General features: G+C 37.7%; 1 protein-coding gene across 1 annotated transcript in view; it reads right to left on the reverse strand.

The window, feature by feature from the left end:
* eng (endoglin) overlaps nucleotides 1-21,945 on the reverse strand; it is a 106,651-nt gene extending 84,706 nt beyond the window's left edge. The window contains exons 1-2 of the mRNA XM_061926712.2: nucleotides 21,674-21,945; nucleotides 21,044-21,165 (exon numbers count right to left, since the gene is read on the reverse strand). Of these exons, the coding sequence (XP_061782696.1) occupies nucleotides 21,044-21,092 (49 nt within the window). The 5' untranslated portion in view covers nucleotides 21,093-21,165; nucleotides 21,674-21,945. The remainder of the gene's footprint in view (nucleotides 1-21,043; nucleotides 21,166-21,673) is intronic.
* Nucleotides 21,946-22,289: the final 344 nt, after the last annotated feature.

The raw sequence follows: 22,289 nt of genomic DNA on the forward strand, positions 1-22,289 counted from the left end.
ATTGTATCCAAAGAGTGCACTGAAAGATTCAGTTTATTATTCGAACTGCCCATAATCCTTCCTTCAGGGTAGCCCATTGTGCCACGCTCTGCTGAACATCACAGCGATAAGGATAACATTTAATCTGTGGAGTATCAACCTGTGAAGGAAATTGATTTTATTTTTGTGTGAGAGGATTCAAAGTTTGGAGATAATACATGAACATGTCATAATTACACTACAATACAGTTACACTGTATGCTCCATTGCACACTAGATATTGGTACGATCTATTCAATTCATGACTTGTAATGCAGTGGACCTTTAGAAATAAGTCATTATTGGAGTTTGGCATTAATTCAAGAATGTTTAACTAAAATGTTTCAGAGTGGAAAAGAAAATCTAATTACATTTTAATTAATAATTAAAGTATAATGGCGTTGACACAAGGCTGAAGCTTAGAGGTGACAGAGCTTTCGCCGCTGCTGCTCCCAAGCTCTGGAACGACCTACCTCTGAGTATTAGACAAGCCTCCTCTCTTCCTGTTTTTAAATCTCTCTTAAAAACATTCTTTTATTCCATGGCTTTTAACACTGAGTGATATCCATCCTGCAATGGCGCCCCATAATACACATGCTGTGAACCTGTTTTTATGTTTTTATTTATTCTTTTTTATTTTTTTATTTTTTTATTTTTTTATCGTGTTTTGTTTGTGTTGTGTTGTGTTTTCTCGGTACTCGTATTATCTTTTAACCTGCCCATTGTACAGCACTTTGGCTACCCCTGTGGTAAATTTTAAATGTGCTTTATAAATAAAGTTGATTTGATTTGATTTGATTTGTTTTTTCTTTAGTTTTTTAAATCCCAATTTTACAAGTGCGTAATAGTACAAATTAATTTATTTAAATTGTTTTATTAGTACTTATTTAATGACTTACTTAATATAAATATAATATATTTATATCATTAATTATATATCATTTGTTAATTTTTGTCCATTCTTCAGTCACTACTTTTTTGCCATTGATAATAGACATAATAACAATTAGTATAATCAACAAGTTTATTTATTGATTGTCTTGAAAAGTATGTGTCTCCAAGAAAATTGATATTAGAAATATAGTACCGTATTTTCTGGACCATAAAGTGCACCGGATTATAAAGCGCACTGCCGATGAATGGTCTATTTCCGATCTTTTTTCATATATACGGCGCACTGGATTATAGGGCGCATTAATTGAAAACACTTCCTTGTGGTCTACATAACATGTAATGGTGGTTCTTTGTCAAAATGTTGCATAGACTATGTTTTACAGATCATCTCCAAGCCGCTTTCTGACAGTCGCTTCCGGATGTGCCGTTTTGTGGGCGGTCTTATTTATATGGCTCACTTTTGGCAAGAACTTCTCCCCGTCATCTTTGTTGTAGCGGTGTAGCGTGCAAGGACGGCAGTGGAAGAAGTGTCAAAAGATGGAGCTAACTGTTTTAATTGACATTCAGACTTTACTTAAATCAATAGCGGAGCAGCATCTCCTCATCCGTTCGACCGGAACTCTCTAATAACTAAAGTTCCTTGGGTGAATAATGTAAACTCACTATACCGGTATGTTTTAGCGCTTTCATGGCGAGTTTACTGACAGATATAAGTAAGAACTTTACACTACTTTATAATAGAAATGGAAACAGCAGAGGATGAATGTCCCATAACAAGAAGATAGAGAAAAATAAGAAGCTTATCGACTACGGTGTCGCCACAGACTACAAAGGCGGACGCGCGCAATTTTTCAGAAGCTTTGAGGGAAAAAAAGGATTTTAAGTGCGCCTTGTAGTCAGGAAAATACGGTATAATCAATCAATCAAAGTTTATTTATATACCCCTTAATCACAAGTGTCTCAAAGGGTTGCAGAAGCCCAAACGACATCCAGATCCCACATAAAAGAACAAAATATTGAATTGTATTGATTTTATTAATCTATTTCATTAATAAACTACTACTATTAATACTAACTATTACTTTAAAAATAGTATCAGTCTTTTCTTATTTTGTATTCATATTTGACAATAATGGCTGTGCGTCAAGTCATTTTCAATGGATAGTAAATCTAGACTTTATATAAAATCTGTAACCTGACTACTCTAAATGATGTCCACGTTTCATTTGTATAGTATCATCCTTTGAGAAGTTATACTGTGATAAAAATGTAAAAGGTGTATATCATTACATTATTGCCATAATCAGCAGGTTTCTTTTCTGATGGGCTAAGATCAATCACATGGTTTATATGGCTAATATGGTCATTTATAGAGATGTCCAATAATATCGGGCTGCCGATATTATCGGCCGATAAATGCTTTAAAATGTAATATCGGAAATTATCGGTATCGTTTTCAATAAGTAAAATGTATGACTTTTTAAAACGCCGCTGTACGGAGTGGTACACGGACGTAGGGAGAAGTACAGAGCGCCAATAAACCTTAAAGGCTCTGCCTTTGCGTGCCGGCCCAGTCACATAATACCTACGGCTTTTCACACACATAAGTGAATGCAAGCATACTTGGTCAATAGCCATACAGGTCACACTGAGGGTAAACAACTTTAACACTGTTATAAATATGCGCCACACTGTGAACCTACACCAAACAAGAATGACAAACAGATTTCGGGAGAACATCCGCACCGTAACACAACAGAACAAATACCCAGAACCCCTTGCAGCACTAACTCTTCCGGGACGCTACAATATATACGCCCCGCTACCCTCCCCCCACCTCAACCCCTCCCACCTCAACCTCCTCATGCTTTCTCAGTGAGAGCATGTCCCAAATTCCAAGCTGCTGTTCTGAGGCATGTTGAAAAATAATGCACTTTGTGACTTCAATAATAAATATGGCAGTGCCATGTTGGCATTTTTTCCCATAACTTGAGTTAATTTATTTTGGAAAACCTTGTTATATTGTGTAATGCATCCAGCGGGGCATCACAACAAATTTAGGCATAATAATGTGTTAATTCCACGACTGTATATATCGGTATAAGTTGATATTGGAATCGGTAATTAAGAGTTGAACAATATTGGAATATCGGTTATCGGCAAAAAAGCCATTATCGGACATCTCTAGTCATTTACCCTACAAAAAGGGCGACAGCAAAACAGTAACATGGCAACTTTTGAAAGAAAGAAGGGAAAACCCCGCAGCAAAAAAAAAAAAATGCACCTCAGCTTCTTTGTGGAAGTGTGTGAATTGTTTGTGCTCTACGTCTGGTTAAGGAATCAGTAGAAGGAAGGGGGAGTAGGTAGGGTCAATGATCCTTTCGCAGTTAGCGGCGGCGGGAAAGGCGAGGGCCAAGACTGCTTTAAATCTCTCTCAAGTCCACAACACACATGTATATACATATACACGCACACACACACACACACACACACACACACACACACCTATTGTCCCGGCGTTTCCGCAGCTGCAGATTGAGGCCTGACCATCCACAGGAAGGTAAACAAGCTCTTATCAGTGCTCTGCAGGGGCATGCACTGTCCCTTGGCCTCTCACCCCTTGCATGCTACACACCGCACACTCCATACAACGCACAACGCTTCCTGAGCATCTCACTTCCTCAACCACCTGAAATGCTACCCCGAAAAAACACGCTGAATAGTCGGGTCAGTTTGGATGTCTCACGGAAGAAGAAAAAAAGTGAGCTCGAGGCATGGCTGGAAAGGAAGCCGGGAGGTGAGACAGCCAGTCTTCACACTCGCTCTGTTTACACCTCTGGGAGCCATTCGTCCGTCGCCTCGTCGTTGTCGGAAGCAGGCGGAACAGCGAGTCCAGCGGCGGCGTATGGAAGGTCTATGGCTCACTTCCTTTGTTGTCGCTCACTTTATGCCCCCTGACTGCTGCCCGTAATGAGGCAGTCCGAAGTCACGCGGACACATTTATAACACCTTATCGCTATTTCTCTTTGCATAGACAATCATAAAAGTATATTAAATGAAGATGCAATATTTTATTCCTGGTAAGTATAAAGAGTACTTCTCTAAACTAATACAAAAATAAGAGAAACTTCACAGTCACGCCTGAAAGAGAGAGTGAACTATTTTAAATACATTTTTTCTAATTAAATTTTTTAAATCAAATACATTTTGGATTTTTTTTTTACAATATAAAAAACGCTTGTATGATAAAACCAAATCAAGCAAAAGTAAATTACTTTTTAAATAAGCTTGACATATTTAACAGAGAGGGAACATGAAGTGAACCAAGTGGTGTTTTTTGTTTGTTTTTTTTTAGTATTGTTGGAATTTGTCATTTGTCATCTTAACCCAAGGGTAGGCATCCCAAAATGTTGGACCAAAAATACAAAAAATTTAAAGCCTAACTAGGGATGTCCGATAAGGCTTTTTGCTGATATTCGATATTCCGATATTGTCCAACTCTTTAATTACCGATACCGATATCAACCGATATATACAGTCGTGGAATTAACACATTATTATGCCTAATTTGGACAACCAACTATGATGAAGATAAGGTACTTTTAAAAGAAATTAATACAATAAAATAAGATAAATAAATTAAAAACATTTTCTTGAATAAAAAAGAAAGTAAAACAATATAAAAACAGTTACATTGAAACTAGTAATTAATGAAAATTAGTCAAATTAACTGTTAAAGGTTAGTACTATTAGTGGACCAGCAGCACGCACAATCATGTGTGCTTACGGACTGTATCCCTTGCAGACTGTATTGATATATATTGATATATAATGTAGGAACCAGAATATTAATAACAGAAAGAATTTTGTGTGAATGAGTGTGAATGAGTGTAAATGGGGGAGGAAGGTTTTTTAGGTTGGTGCACTAATTGTAAGTGTATCTTGTGTTTTTTATGTTGATTTAATAAAAAAAACAAAAAAAAACAAAACAAAAACGATACCGATAATAAAAAAACGATACCGATTATTTCCGATATTACTTTTTAACGCATTTATCGGCCGATAATATCGGCAGGCCGATATTATCGGACATTTCTAAGCCCAACATAAGTCTTATAATGAAGGCAACATATGATGTAAGTGTCTATATTAGATAAATTAGTCTACTATCAAAATGACTATGTGTCGCAGGCTGACACAAATCTTTGTTGACAGAAATGTTGAAATGTAATAATTATTCTACACATTTTTACAACATTGGGAAACATTAGTAAAACGGAGGCTTCTCAGTTACTGGCTTAGAATGGCCAAACATATAGATGTGTGTGCCCAAGTTAAAGGAACGGCATGTTGTCTTCTTCTAATGGCTTTATTAAAATCTTTGTTGTTGGGTAACGTTTGTGGTGGTCTATAACAACATAGCACTCAAACAACTATAAGAAATGCAGCCAATATTACATACAGATAATGTGTCATGAGACATGCAAATATGAATTAAATACACAGAGGACATAAGTAAAGGAAACCAAATATACCTACAAACTAGGCATAATGATGCAATATGTACAAACAAGCCTAAATTGAATGTTAGCATTGATTAGCTTGCAGTCATGCAGTGAGCAAATATGCCTGATTAGCACTGCAACACATATCAATAACATCAACAAAGCTCACCTTTGTGCATTCACGCAGAGCGTAAAAAGTTTGGTAGACAAAATGAGACAAAGAAGGAGTGGAATAAAACATGTCTTTCTGTGGCAGCATCGGAGAAATTTGTACATGTAAACAAGCTACGGTGAGTTCAAGGACCGCCGAATTTCATAGGACAAAACGGCGCTCGCCAAATACTTTCACCAGTGAAGAATGTTTATTATAAACAGTGGTATTTCTAACAATTAGGGAGGCTTGTGTCATGTTTGTACTCCTACAAAAACCATATTAAAACTGAAAATATATGTTTCCCCCCATCTTTTTCCAATTTCATACCTTTGTTTTAAATCTCCAGGGAGGCACTAAGGCAGCGCTAAAGAGCCGCATGCGCCTCTAGAGCCGCGGGCTGCTGACCCCTGTGTTATCTCATGTAGGATAAAATTTGAAAAAACTACCGTAAAATAAAGAAAAAACAGTCACGCTTTGAAAAGCCGCCTCAAGAAACAGAATTGAGATCGAACAGTAAGATGTTATTTTTTACATTTTGAATATATGTTCTATTTTTTATTTTTTTTAATCAAAATAAATAAAATGAAATAGATCAAATTAAAACATGTTTAGTTTTTTTTTATAATTTAATAACGCTTGTATAATAAAACGTAGTCAAGCAGAAGTACTCACCCTTTAAATAGGCTTGACAGCGGCACAATACTGTCGCCAAGTGGTGTATTTTTGTAAAGTATTGCTGGAATTTGTCATGTATAAAGTTCACCGCTGTATAATAAAATTAAATACAACTTATATGAAGTAATACTAACCCCCAAGTGTTGTGTGTTCACTTATAAGTGTATTTTAAAAATGTAAACAGGTCATTTAATTTAAATCTTTAAATTAATTATATTGTATTTCACGGACATGCCCTTTCTGATGTTGCATTTAGTTCCCTTCCAAGCTCTAGGGTTATCATCACCTTTTTCGGTATAAAAAAACAAAACCAATAAAAACCACACCAATTAGTTCATTCTACTTTAGATGCTTATGTAGCTAAAATTTCACATCGTGCATGAGTTCAATAATTTGTTATATTGGAGGCATATTTTTTACGTATATTTTAGTTTTTTAACGCTATAATTTTGTATGGCATGTATGGGCGGCTGACATTGGAGGTTCCGTTGTATTAGCATGATTCGCGGTGTGGCTGAGACTGCGCTGATGCATGGTTGGTTTGTTGTATCTTTTGTCATTTCAACGATTTTCTTTCATTTTTGGATAATGCTACAGAGAGGATTTAAAGCCTTACTGTTGCTGGTTTTGGTCTCGTTAAATTCACCGGCACGTTACACGCTGTCCGGCTGCTACGATGTCAGCAAAACACTTTCAGTGGAAAGTGGAAACGCTAACTAAATTAGGGGCATAATGTATATAACGCAACAGTACCGCCTTGTGGAAATGTGGTTTAATAAAAGTAATTACAGCTCCCTTTTGACAACACATTTCACTAAAAGAGTGCTTGCACAGCATAATTATTCATCTGGCGGTGAACTGATGAACACACCCTAAATTAAAAAAGTTTCATTCTAATTACGTGAAAGCATAACGGAGAAAAATGCTATGGATTCATTGCAGTGTTTCGTTTTTGATTGATGTACTGTTGCAACAAGCTATGCATCATCCGGAAGCAGCAGACATTAACTGATCATTTCCAGTGCATTTGGATGACTTCAGCATAGCAATGAAGGCGGTGATATTTAAATGAAGATGCAACCAACCATGATTCAAATGGAGGAGTGGGTTGAAAAAGCAAGGGGCAATATATACTATACGAGAGACGAGAGAGGTTGTCGCTCTCAGATGAACTGGTCGCTCATTTAACGCTCCCACGCCGCATTACAACCTCATTAAAATGTTGCAGCAGTTAGGAGTTAGACTTCAAACAGGACAAAAAGTTGGGAATGTCTGGGTCATCGACTTCATGGAGGTTTTGGAACCAGCAGAACACTGAAAACCCTTAAAAAAAACTAATTTTCATGACAAAATGCCTCTAAAATTGCACAAAACATTAAAGAGCAAGTGTTTCTTATAAGGCCATGTCTAGTCGTTTAACCCATTAAAGGGGAACATTATCACCAGACCTATGTAAGCGTCAATATATACCTTGATGTTGCAGAAAAAAGACCATATATTTTTTTAACCGATTTCCGAACTCTAAATGGGTGAATTTTGGCGAATTAAACGTCTTTCTAATATTCGCTCTCGGAGCGATGACGTCACAACGTGACGTCGCATCGGGAAGCAATCCGCCATTTTCTCAAACACCAAGTCAAATTAGCTCTGTTATTTTCCGTTTTTTCGACTGTTTTCCGTACCTAGGAGACATCATGCCTCGTCGGTGTGTTGTCGGAGGGTGTAACAACACGAACAGGGACGGATTCAAGTTGCACCAGTGGCCCAAAGATGCGAAAGTGGCAAGAAATTGGACGTTTGTTCCGCACACTTTACCGACAAAAGCTATGCTACGACAGAGATGGCAATAATGTGTGGATATCCTGCGACACTCAAAGCAGATGCATTTCCAACGATAAAGTCAAAGAAATCTGCCGCCAGACCCCCATTGAATCTGCCGGAGTGTGTGAGCAATTCAGGGGCAAAGGACCTCGGTAGCACGGCAAGCAATGGCGGCAGTTTGTTCCTGCAGACGAGCGAGCTAAACCCCCCTGGATGTCTTGGCTCACACCGTCCCGAAGATGATCAAGAGAAGAATATCGACCCTAGCTTCCCTGGCCTGCTGACATGAGGGTATGTCTACAGAATATATTAATTGATGAAAATTGGGCTGTTTGCACTCTCAAAGTGCATGTTGTTGCCATATGTATTTCATATGCTGTAAACCTAGTTCATAGTTGTTAGTTTCCTTTACAGGAAAATGGACGGGTGGTTAAAATCAGGCACTTTGAAGCTTTTTTTAGGGATATTGCGTGATGGGTAAATTTTTAAAAAAACTTTGAAAAATATAATATGCCACTGGGAACTGATTTTTAATGGTTTTAACAATTCTGAAATTGTGATAATGTTCCCCTTTAAACAAATAATTATTTAGCCTCTGCGCATTTTGTTTGTGGTCAATTTGTCAAGCTAACTCGGAGCTAACCATTGGAAATATGGAGGCGAGTCATCCAGACATGCTCGTGTTTTTCATTATTCTACATGCTTGTGGAAATAACACATGAATACCTTAAGAGAAAGCGATTGCAGCTATTTCGGATACAACACTTCTCAGACGGCAAGAGAACTTTCGAATGTCCGGGTCAGCTGTGATTCGACTTAGCGAAAAACTTTGTCCATTTGTCGAAGGAGAGTCAACGAGAATGCGGGCTCCCGTGGATGTGATAAAAAAGGTAGCGTGTGCTTTGTATTATACTTAGACTTAGACTTAGACTTCCGTTTTATTGTCATTAAAATTTGAACTTTACAGTACAGATAAGAACGAAATTTCGTTGCATTAGCTCATGGTAGTGCAGGATAAAAAAACAATAAGGTGCAGATATAAATAAATAGATTACTGTACAGATAAATATATTGCACTTTTTCATATACATCCACGTTTATGGATGTATGTTATATTGTCTTTATATTCCAGCGAGTTAATCCAATTTTGGAGGGAATTGAGGGGATTATTATGATGCGTTCAAGAGTCTTACGGCCTGAGGGAAGAAGCTGCTACAGAACCTGGAGGTTCTGCTACGGAGGCTGCGGAACCTCTTTCTAGAGTCCAGCAGTGAAAACAGTCCTTGGTGGGGGTGGGAGGAGTCTCTGCAGATTTTCTGAGCCCTGGTCAGGCAGCGGCTTTTTGCGATCTCACCTATTACCTGGCGGTCGAGGGAAAACTACGGAAAACATTGAATGCATTTGGACTGGCAAGGCAGACTGTATCAGTTATTGTCCGCCATGTATGTCGCGGACTCAACGTCTAGGTCCAGAGTATATAAAGTCATAAAAAAGGAATGGACAATGAAGGTGAAGGGAAAAGAGTGAGGAGATTCCTGATCAGATATCTAGATCCCTAGTTTGATTGATGTAAAATGTTCTTTATCACATTGTTTACGTGTCTAATAAAGATTTGATTAATTTATGATGGTTCAGGTGTGATTCACTACGATAGGGCCCCACAGCACACTGGATTCCAGTTAAACGGTGGCATTGTTGTGTGTGGACACGGATAAGGTTAGGTGGGATTTACCCTAGATAACCTTATCCGGCTTAGTGTAAATGGGGCCTAAGTTTTACAGTCATTAACTTATTTTTAGCCTTTTTTTTTTTTTTTTACATTTGGTTATTTTTACACTTTTAAAGTGTTACACTATTAATTCCGCTCTAGCTTATGATTGTTGTTCTTTAGGAAACATTCCTTTCAATTAAATAGGATGATTGTATTCCACTCTGCATTTTATTATGACATCATACACACAAGTGCACAAACACATGCTCCTACACTATGAAGATGTGATAGAGATCTCAGGTCTATAAATACAGATTGAGCAATGTGGCACCTGAATCAACAGGAAAGCTACCCACCCAGTGCTCGAAATCAAGAGACTCGCTACCACCTCTTTGGGAATGAAGTCTGTTCCCACAAAAAAATGTGTGCGATTTAGTACAAATGGCACTGGATGTAGAAGGAAAAAGTCCATATTGAGTAGCTTTTATCTGAAAGAAATGTGTCTCTTGTTACTTAAGAATGTTATGATAGTAATTAGGGTTTCTTCCACTTCCGATACGATCTCAATATCAAAATCCAAGTAAAAATGCATTTATTTCAATACTAAAAAAATGGATAGCTATTGATAGTCCAACTCATACTGACTGGTATACACAAGCTATGGAAATGATATCAGTAGAAAAAACTGCATTTAGTTTAGATAATAATGAGTCATATATTGAAATATGGCATCAATTATTTAAATTTGTTTTAACTATTAAATGAACCTAAAATATGACTTATTTTATCTTTGTGGAAAATATTGGACACAATGTGTTGTCAAGCTTATGAGATGTGATGCAAGTGTAAGCCACTGTGACACTATTCATTTTTTTAATGTTTTTATTTTATTTTTTATAAATGGCTGTGATGATAATGTCAATGAGGGATTTCTAATCACTGATATGTTGGAATTCTTATTAATATAGATACTGTTGTTGACATTATTCATTTTTGTTTGAATACTTTTGGATTGTTTTGTGTCATGTTGGTGTGTCCTCTCAATTGCTCTGTTGATTGCTATTCTGAATGTTGCTGGGTCGGATTTGGTTTTGGAATTGGAATTGTATTATCATGGTATTGTTGTGTATTATTGTGTTGGATTGGTTAATAAAAAAATATATATCAGAGCCTTGAATATTGGCAGATACTGATATTTATTATAATACATGTTACACATGTCACGCAGCATAGCTAGCGTGAATAATGTTTTTCATTACATTGCAAAAACTAGTTTACAGTCACCAGCCAAGTAGTGCACTTTATTTTGCCAACTGTACATTGCTTCAAGGTACAATTAATAACAATCATTTCTGCATAACCCGTAGAAATCACATTCATCGTACGTCGCTAGAAGATTACAAGCTAGCGTTCTTTTAGTGCAAAAATCACATTTGTGGAAGGAGCATTTTGTTCGTGGTTAATCTGTCAAGCTAAGTGAAAGTGCTGTTTCTCCCCCACGTAACATCATCCTCATTAATCCGTGTCCCGAGTGAATGATTTAGTGAAATTAAGATAAGATATTAACAGTTCTAACCCTTCATTTCAGCGAGACATTGATCGATCAGACGGCCCGTCACGATCGTTCACCTGAAAAGTTCCAATCCGAACATGCAGGTACCGTATGTATCCGGCGATAGAGCCGAGATGGAGCCTTTTGGGGTTGCCGAGGGGCATAACGACCCAGCGAGATAAAGGCGCATAATGCCATGTGTTATCTGCACAGACAGCAGGCATGTTGACATGGGCACAAGTGGTCGCCATGCTGACGAGGCGTTTATCTCAACGACTACTAATGAGCCGTTCAGGCCAACTGCAGAATAAGAGCACTGGGCCAGACAGAGATTATGATGTTGAGGACTTGCCTTATTTGGAATGAGTAAAACAGTCTATTTCATTCATCAATGGGTCTATAAAGCTGTGTAGAATCTGAAAATGTGACCAAGGTGCCAGGAAACTAACACAGGAGCTTGAGAACAATTTTATTTATTTAATGTAACCTGCTAAACTAACTTCTGTTCATAATCTAATTAACAATCTTAATTCATAAAGTTAGAGAGTAAACAGAGTCCAGGTTTAAAAAAAATCTTGATTTATGGGATGGTAATGAAGTGGAAAACATAAGAAGAGTAGAATAAATACAAGCCGTAAATTGCAAACTTAGTACAGCAAGACTTTATACCAGGGATATTAAACTAAATTGTTTTGAGGGCTACATTTCCAGATAGCTAAGGACCGGCATGCCGGACTCCTTTATTCACTACTATTAGTCTACTAGTCCATAAAACCAGCGTTTTCTACAGTAGACATTTGATTTTGCTCTGTTTATGTTGTCAGTTAAAGAAGTGCTTTGCTCTTTTTAAAGGACCTTCTGCAAAAAAGCTAGTCAAGGAACCTCTGCGTGACAGCACTCGAGAGTTTTTAGGAATCTGCTGCAAACGTGTGTCCCTCACAAGTTTTTTTTAAACTGATCTCGCAGGCCACCAGTTAAATAACCCAAATGATGGAAAAGAGGACCATGGGGAACACTACAAGTAATAATAATAATAATAATAATAACTGGGATTTATATAGCGCTTTTCTAAGTACCCAAAGTCGCTTTACATGTAGAACCCATCAATCATTCACACCTGGTGGTGGTAAGCTACTTTCATAGCCACAACTGCCCTGGGGTAGACTGACGGAAGCGTGGCTGCAATTTGCGCCAACGGCCCCTCCGACCACCACCTATCATTCATCATTCAATTCACCGGTGTGAGTGGCACCGGGGGCAAAGGGTGAAGTGTCCTGCCCAAGGACACAACGGCAGCGATTTTTGGATGGTAAGAGGCAGGGAGCGAACCTGCAACCCTCAGGTTTCTGGCACGGTTGCTCTACCCACTACGCCATGCCGCCCCCAAGTACAACTAAAGACGTTGAATACATGACTACTGACTGCATCAGAAGTGAACAAGCTACGGCAACACCTTAGTTACATAAATTACATTAGGAAAAATATGTCTAACTGTCAAAAAAAGAGAGGGCTTAAAGGTGCCATATGTAATAATTTCATGTCAAGTCATCATTAAATGGCCCTGGTATGTCAAAAGGCATTAATAAATCATGTTATTTTCGAATACCTCTAAAACTGATAACGGTAGTTCAGCCGGGATATGCTAATTTCCGAAATATTTTTATTATTTTCATTTCGATGCCCCTCCCTCCACCGTTTGACCAATTAAAAACACAGTGAGTGTGTCCAGTTACACACCGCCCTCTTCGTCGAGCTACTGCCACTGGTAAAGTTACTAAACATGTCAGACCTTAGTAAATCTAAAAGGCGTCGTTACGATTCTCAACTTATTCATGACGAAGCCAGGAACAAAACGAGGATTTTTATCGGGGATCCTTTTGAAAGATGGAGACAATTGAAGGCAGAGAAGATTTGTTCATCTGTCGCCAAATGCTAATTTCCTCCTTGATAGGTAAGTAAGGCATTTACGTTTTCTTATTACTTGTAATACATGGAAATGGACATTTCGTATGTAAACTATATTGTCAAATACAGTCTATGATCTTGTCAAACAAAGCTATGTTCGTGCAATGAATGCTTAGTGTGGTGGTGCTCAGCTCCGAGTGTAATGCTTAGTATGCTAGCCCGGTCAATGACACATCGACATATAGGCTAACGGGGGAAATATATGCCCGCTAGCCTGTATGTCGATGTGTCATCCAACTGAAAGGGCAAAATATATTTTGGACAATTAAAACCTATGTGGATATGGGTAGTGTCAGTGCCTATTTTGTTCTCAATATGCTGATACGCTGAGGAAATGCCTTCCAACATTAGTACGGCTAACTGCGGTTTCTGGTACTGTATGTGCATCAGGCGAATAGGGGGTGGTATTTGCTTGGCACAATATAATGCATTACATGTAATGAATTGTTATAAGGTTTTCTACTTTTTTTATTGACATGGTAGTAGGCTATATGATTTATGCGTAACGTGGTTTTTGCGTAACATGGGTTGGCTCATAGAATTGCACTCTGCACCGAAAAATGGTGATGTGCGTACATGTAAGAGAATGCAGTGCATCGGGTTGGATGCAACCTGGAGTTATGTGGCAGTAATTTTACTGTTGGCCTTGGGTTGCAATCAAAGTAGGCCTATGTGATATATAATATATATTATATATTATTATATATAATTATTTCGATGGTGGTCAGTGCAGTCAAACTAGATATTTTAGCAGGATATAGCCAACAATCGGTCCTGACTCCCGACTAAAATATTGCTGAGTAACTTTACAAATACATTTGGCTAATCGACATAAGTAAAATGTGGCATGATTACGTAGTAAACCATCTTGTAAGAAGCTTAAACAAGAGAAACCTACAGCCTAGGACTCGTCGATTGCCATTTCAAGTTCCTCGGAGTAGGATTTGGATTCGACTGCGTATTTGGCAACCTTACTCATGGAGAGTAGGAGGGGACTACAGAATTTTGACCGTGATTCCAGTCCACTTCTGGCCACATTACTACATATGCCACCTTTAAAACGGTGCCTTGGGGAACATGTAAATCACAAGTTTGGGCCCAGTTTTTATCAGAATCAGAATCAGAATAGTTTTATTGCCATTGTTTGAAAACGGGTTCACAAACTAGAAATTTTTCTTGGTGCAATAGTGCAACATAAAACACATATAACACAGAATAGGTAATAAAATGAGCTGGAACTGAGCTGCTAGCAAGGTTTAAATGTTAATTCAAGGATCTGCCAATGACTTTACAGTGGTTAAAGTTCCTCTATACAACAGGTGTTTTTAGGAATTTGCTGCAAAAATGTTTGTCTTCCGAGTTTTAAACTCATCAAATCCAGCCCAGGGCTGGATTTGGCCCTGGGCTGCTTATTATATACAGTAAGAAACTTTTTGTTTGCAGACAATAATATATTACTCATAGTGTTTGGAGGATGTTTCTACACAGTGGACGTGATTGATGGTCGTCGGGAAGCTACGCAGTTAGTCACGAACCACCGTAGGAGGGAGGCGAGTTAATACCTGCTGGGGCCCCCCTGTAGAGCAGGTGTGTTCGGAGGATAAATTGATAGCATTCATTTTGTCTTCTTTAAATAATAGAAAAAGATTATTGTGTGCAGACAAATAGTTTTTTTTTTAGGTTAAAAGATACATCTTAGTTTCAGCTGTCTCTTCAGTCTTCCTGAGAGCAGTCGCTGCTTCCTGGTGTGACATCAATAAAAGGTAAGTAGCTCTCCTTTTTGAAAAAAGGTAATAATCCTTCCGCAGGTTGACATATAAAAAAACTTTGTTACAACTTTTACTTCCTTTGTTTAGTCAAGTTTGATGTCTTCTTGGTGTTGTGCCAGAGCAGACCTCACAAACTGTAGTCTAGCCTTTTTTTGAGATGGAAGTTTTTTTAAATGAGATCTTTGTTTTGCTCACTTTAATGAAATACTATATTCTTTTCATAAGTGTCTTCAATTAACTTTGGAAATATTCACAAATACAGTCATGGTCAAACGTTTACATACACTTGTGGTGGTAGTATTATGCACTGGGCCAATGAAACTGGTGCTTTGGTGCTTTAAAGAGAGTAAATGGGACAATGAAAAAAGAGGATTACCTCCAAACTCTTCAGGACAACCTAAAATCATCAGCCCAGAGGTTGGGTCTTGGGTGCAGTTGGGTGTTCCAACAGGAAAATTACCCCAAACACACATCAAAAGTGGTAAAGTAATGGCTAAATCAGGCTAGAATTAAGGTTTTAGAATGGCCTTTCCAAAGTCCTGACTTAAACATGTGGACAATGCTGAAGAAACAAGTCCATGTCAGAAAACCAACAAATGTAGCTGAACTGCACCAATTTTGTCAAGAGGAGAGATCAAAATTTCAACCAAAAGCTTGCCAGAAGCTTGTGGTTGGCTACCAAAAGCGCCTTATTGCAGTGAAACTTGCCAAGGGACATGTAACCAAATATTAACATTGCTGCATGTCTACTTTTGACCCAGCAGTTTTGGTCACATGTTCAGTAGACCAATAATAAATTCATAAAAGAACCAAACTTCATGAATGTTTTTTGTGACTAACAAGTATGTGCTCCAATCACTCTATCACAAAAAAATAAGAGTTGTAGAAATTATTGGAAACTCAAGACAGCCATGACATTATGTTCTTTACAAGTGTATGTAAACTTTTGACCACGACTGTATGAACTACAGCCCATCTATGTGACGTTACCGACACCTAGTGACCAGTCAGTTTACACTACTAGATAGGACCATCTGTTTATTTTTCTTAAAAAAAACCCACCAAAGATTCGACTGATCGTCTAGGATGGGCAATATCTAATGAATCTAACAAATCGACAACAAAAATCCTCAGTCGAAGACAGCCCTAATTACCATATACATCCCTATTACCAATGGGATCTTTTTGGGGGTATATATAGCCAACATTGTTTGACTATTCATGTTCAACTAATAAACTGATACATAAGCAGTTATGATAATGTTGTGTTTTGTTCCAACAGTGGCTACAAGTGGTAGAATTGTCAGGAGCCAGGAGAAGAGACTCGCCTCACAGCGCTCCTCGCAGTGCATTTGCAGTTCAAAACAGAGGAAAAGCGAGCAGGGCAGAAATGGATTGTTATTTGGGAGGGGCATAACAGAAGGAGAAGGAGATTGAAATCGGTCTGGGCCCAGCGACAAGTGGTCGCGTCTCCCTGCCTGCCTGCCTGCCACCCAGTCTGACGGCAAGCCAGGCTGGCTCTCCACACTAAAACACGGGAAGTGGAGTGTTTTGACTCTCAACGCCGCTTTCAAATTGACGTCGGGACTTTTCGACAGCGTGGCTTCTGAGAAAACTTTTGTCATCTCTCTCTCTCCCACGACGGCTGGTTTCACTTCCTTCTCACTTCCTGTCCTGTTCGCCCTATTAGGCTTGTTTCAGTGGCAATACAAAATAAAATAGCTTGATATCCTTACTAGTTATCAGCTGTAAATTGGACCCCCTACTTCCTTACTGTCTCCATGAATCACTGATGAAGTTTGTTATCTCAGATCGTCTGGACGGTTGGCTAAGACCCATTTCCCTTTCTTTCTTTCTTCCTTTCTTTTAAAGACCCATTTTAGACCACCCCTCCCTCTTTTCTCTAGGCGCAGGCTTATCCCCCTTTTGTACTTTTTCTCCAGTCCATGGAGGGAGGGCTCCAGGGTGAGCAAATATTCTCTCTTAGCAATTGTCTGTCCAGAGCTGATCTTCAAGGCAAATGAAAAAACATTTTTACTAGCAGTCACTAGTCTGCTGTGAGGGTGTTAAACTATTCAATTGTATGAATGTGTGGCAGGACTCCCTTGCAAATTATTATTTTTTATCTCAATGGAATCTCCCCGGTTAAATAAAGGTTAAGAAAATAATAATATTTGTGTAGCTTTAAGCCTTTGACTAGGAGTGTTCACCATAAATGAAATGACCAAAAGTTCAACTCAAAACCTGGGAACAAATAATATATTCCTAAAAAAAAGCATGTTACAGAGTCAGTCTTTGTCTTGTTTTTTATCTTTTCACATATATTTTTTTGGTATTAACTTTATTTTATTTTTTTGCAGGAAATGCTTAAAAACAGCATAGTGTACCTGACATGTAGAGCAGTGGTTGTCAAACTTTTTTCACCAAGCACCACCTCAGGAAACACTTGGCTCTGAACATAATGACCAATATTAAAATACAGTAATGTGGTAGGCCTAAATATTCATTAAAAACAAGGCAGAAGTTTTATTTAACAAGTATATCCATTATTTTTGGCCACTGTAACATTTCACATTGTTTGAACAGTAACAATGTGTTTGAATATTTAATTAAGTCATTATTTGGCGTACCACTATAGATGGAATCGGTGTACCACAGTGTGAGAATCACTGATGTAAAGGATCTTTGATTAGCATCCATCCATCCATCCATTTTCTACCGCATGTCCCTTTCGGGCTTGCAGAGGGTGCTGGAGCCTATCTCAGCTGCATTCGGGCGTAAGGCGGGGTACACCCTGGACAAGTCGCCACCTCATCACAGGGCCAACACAGATAGCAGTAATTCCTTAAAAATGGCAGAACATTCATACTGTGGAGGGTCTTTGATTATTGTTTGGGAAGCAGGTCCTGTCGTCTAAGGTTTAAAAAAAATAAATGTAAAGGTTTAAAATAAATAAATGTAATAAAACATTTTATTATCAAATGTATTGAATTTTTATTATCTATATTAATTTATAAAACTATTGCAAATAACTATAACATTTTATGTGAATGCAAATAAATTTAGTAAATAATGCTGATTATTTTATTTAAAAATATACAAACTTTAATGGAGATACTGGAACAACTTCACATATTACTACTCAGGATAGTGGAGGTGTAACAATGAAAACAGCTACTTAAAATATCGTTTTGTCGCTTATATGCTAATGTGCCAAGCCGCTTGTGTGTGTTCTGTGTTCCGTCATTTCAGATTATCCAGAATTTTTCACACTGGCACTGAAGAAGTCTGACTTTTGAATATGTTCAGCGCTTATCCAATTACTGTATATCTTCTATATAATAGAATTGTAACAAGTAACCCAATCCCAGAAATCAGGATACAAGTATTAATGATAAGAGCTACAATATAAGATTATTATCCCTCTCCTAGTGTGACTGATATCTCAAAATTCAGTGCACATCTTTGATAAAAGAAAACAGAATTGAATGGAGGGCTTCTTCAAGGCCGCATGAGCTGATGGCGAGATGGAGACCATACAGGAGGAAGTTACATAAGGTTAATGCTGCAGGTTTATTGGACAAATACTTCTATATTGCTACCCCTAGCACAGCCCGCTGAAGTCTTGTGGTGATGAAGTGATTTGTCATACAGCGAGAAGCTAGATTCTAAACTTTTCTTTGTGTTTTTTTTTAATGCTGATGGATGCTGGTCTTAAAGAGGTATTTTAAAGTTTAAACACACTTGTTTCCATTATGCTGGTCAAACTTTGAGTCGCTTAACTTTCAAAACACTATTTCAGCTGCAAATTCAGTTGCAGTGTGTCACAAGAAGTGAGTTTAACTAGGCCACGGCCGACAATCAATGAATCAATTAATCGAACGATAAATGAAAATGAACTTGGTAATATTGTGTGTTTGTTTTCTTTGTCTCTTGCTTTCAAACAGAGTGCAAGAGGGTTTATTATGGGCATCCCTCTTAGCACCTAAACGCATTTGTTCAATAGCGGAATAAAATGAACGGAGCGAATCGTCTTGTCAGATATGGACAACCTTAGTCTCTGTGTATGGAGGCGGGATTGCTAGATTACCGTATTTTTCGGAGAATAAGTCGCTCCGGACGAAAATGCATAATAAAGAAGGAAAAAAACATATATAAGTCGCACTGGAGTATAAGTCGCATTTTTGGGGGAAATTTATTTGATAAAACCAAACACCAAGAATAGACGTTTGAAAGGCAATTTAAAAAAACAAAAACAATATTGAACAACAGGCTGAATAAGTGTACGTTATGTGACGCATAAATAACCAACTAAGAACGTGCCTGGTATGTTAACGTAACATGTTATGGTAAGAGTCATTCAAATAACTATAACATATAGAACACGCTATACGTTTACCAAACAATCTGTCACTCCTAATTGCTAAATCCGATGAAATCTTGTACGTCTAGTCTCTTACGGGAATGAGCTAAATAATATTATTTGATATATTATGGTAATGTGTTAATAATTTCACACATAAGTCGCTCCTGAGTATAAGTCGCACCCCCGGCCAAACTATGAAAAAAAACTGCGACTTATAGTCCGAAAAATACGGTACACACACAGGATGTACTAGAGAGAGCCTTGTTAGTTAGAAGCACCTCAAGGTAACGAAAATTAGGAAGAAAAAAAAGGTGAAAAAAACATCAACACGGACGAACAAGCCAGTATGCCAAAGTATGTTGGAGAATGATGGAAAAAAATTCCACTTTGGAAACATGGGAAAAAAATGGATTTCAGAATGTTAGATATTGATTGCACTGCAATTTTTGCTAACAGAGATTGCGAGTCCATGATATTTTTTGTGTTTTTTTACTTATTTAATAGGTAATGACCTTCCAATTACAATGGTAAAACATACAACAAGGAAATAAAAGTTTATTGCGTTTGAAAGGGTTACTTGCATTATTATCATTTTTATTATGTATTGTGAGTACTTTAATGCTTAATTTGGTGTCAAAATAATCGTTAATCGGCAAAAATATTTGGAACAATAGATTGTCGCACAAAAGTTTTTTGTGCACAAAAAGCTGAGTCCTTTTAAGCCAATGGAACAAAAACAGGAAGTAGAAACCTTCCAAAATAAAACCAGAATGAACACTAAATATTGTTAAACAGAATGGACACTCAGTAGAAACACTCGCTGGAAATGTCACTGCATGCTTTAAATGGGAAAAGGTAATGCCATTTGGTGGACAAATGCAAGAAATTACCAACTGAAAGCCAGGAGTCCAACTTGGAACATTAGGATACTGAATTGCATTAGTTTTACAAATGGAAATTAAAAAAAATGCATTTTCAATTGTCTTAAATGGGACATTATTTGTTTGCAGTAACAAATATGTCTCTTTTTGTGTTGCTTTGCCTTTTTAGAAACAGCCTTTTCGGAATGAAAATTTGACAAATTTCACCTATATTAACTTGAAACCACCAAAATGGCTTAAAAAATACAAAACTGAACTCCACAAAATGTCCCAAAGATCCTGTAGGTATTTGTTAACTTATTTTTACACTTGTATGACAATAAAGACTATTTAAAAATTAGATCCGTGGCAATGATTTATATATTAGAGTATTTTAGGGGTTTTAATAAGATTTTATGAAGGTGACAGTTTGACTCTGGAACAAAAAATGTGTTCGTATTCATTCCTCGGGGGAAACTAGTTGTTGTATTGCTACTTCTACTTTATCATTATAAGACAAATATAATGAATTCATGCAGTGTCCACACTGCACCATTGTTGATGTAATATCGCTGCAGGGAAGGGACACAAGAACACGCTGGATGGATGAAGTCCTGAGGGCGAGGGAGAAGGTCCTAGAACCTTTTCACCCCCCTGTAGGGCTTGGAGCTTCACACAATATATTATTCTATCCACGCTTTGCAAAACTTTGCAAAAGTATTAGGGCCTTCAGCTAGTGGACTCAAAACTCACCAGAGACGATGACAACAGCGAGGCAAAGAAGAAGAGCGGAGGACTCCATGGTGGATGTTTGGATTTTGATGCTGGAGTGATGCCTACTCAATAGTAATTCCACTATGAGGGGGTTAACAAACCTGAGAAATCCAAATAATAGAACATATCAAAATGAGAAGGTTAAAAACCTGGGAAAATAAATAAATAATTAAAGTAATGCATTACAATGAGGGGAGGCTCCCAGGAAAAAAACACTTAAATTACATGACATAACACTAACACTGTTGCTTATATTCCTGCCAAAAAAATAGTTCTACAGTCACCTGACATTTTCAACACAATCTACTGGCCACTTTCTGGCACTCTTTCAGGAAGCACCACAGCATGTTTTGTTTTTTTTATTCTTAAAATAAAATCACAATGCTTGCATCAGATAAGGAGGAGACGGACTGTTCCCGTCAAGTGGGGGGAAAAAAAGAAACTGATTAGAGTCAAGTGAAAATGTGGCGAAAGTGCCGATAGAGTTCGACTATTCAAAACAACCAGCCTAAATGAGTGGGGTGTCTATTGATATAGTATGCAATAAACTCGCCAATAAGTATAAATGATAACAGTTGTCAAAAAGGGAAATGTTGACGTTAAACATACCTTTAAAAAATGTGTTTGGATGGTAGGGAGGCGGCTGAAGGTTTAGTCCACACATAGAGCGAGGATGCAGATTCATTCAGCGGCAGGACCGAGGAAGACTTCTCCCAACTTTGGACTCTCCTCGTCTGGGCGGTGCACTTGGACTAAACTACGCCCCCCACACACTAACAAGCCCCTGTAAGTATGCTAATAAAAGCTCAAATGTGTCTCTCACATCTTCAGTCGCCAAAACCAACAACAGAGTGGTTTAAACTAACTAATTTTATAGCGGAAGTGGAAACTTTTCACTACTAAGTCATCGCAGCTGTCGCCATTTTTAAATAGGTTAGCAACACTTTATTAGCACTAGCTTCTATTTTTTTGCTTGAAACACTATTTTTCCACACCAATTATCTTGTGTGATGACTGTATTATGATAATAGTATATATCTGTATCATGAATCAATTTAAGTGGACCCCAAGTTGAAAAACTTATTCGGTTGTTACCATTTAGTGGTCAATTGTACGGAATATGCACTTCACTGTGCAACCTACTAATAAAAGTCTCAATCAATCAATCAATTAAAAACACCAAGTCATGTATTTATAAAGTCTTTAAATGCTCCTGAAGTCCAGT

This window comes from Nerophis lumbriciformis, linkage group LG32 (assembly GCF_033978685.3).
Source record: "Nerophis lumbriciformis linkage group LG32, RoL_Nlum_v2.1, whole genome shotgun sequence".
In the NCBI taxonomy this organism is placed as follows: Eukaryota; Metazoa; Chordata; class Actinopteri; order Syngnathiformes; family Syngnathidae; genus Nerophis; species Nerophis lumbriciformis.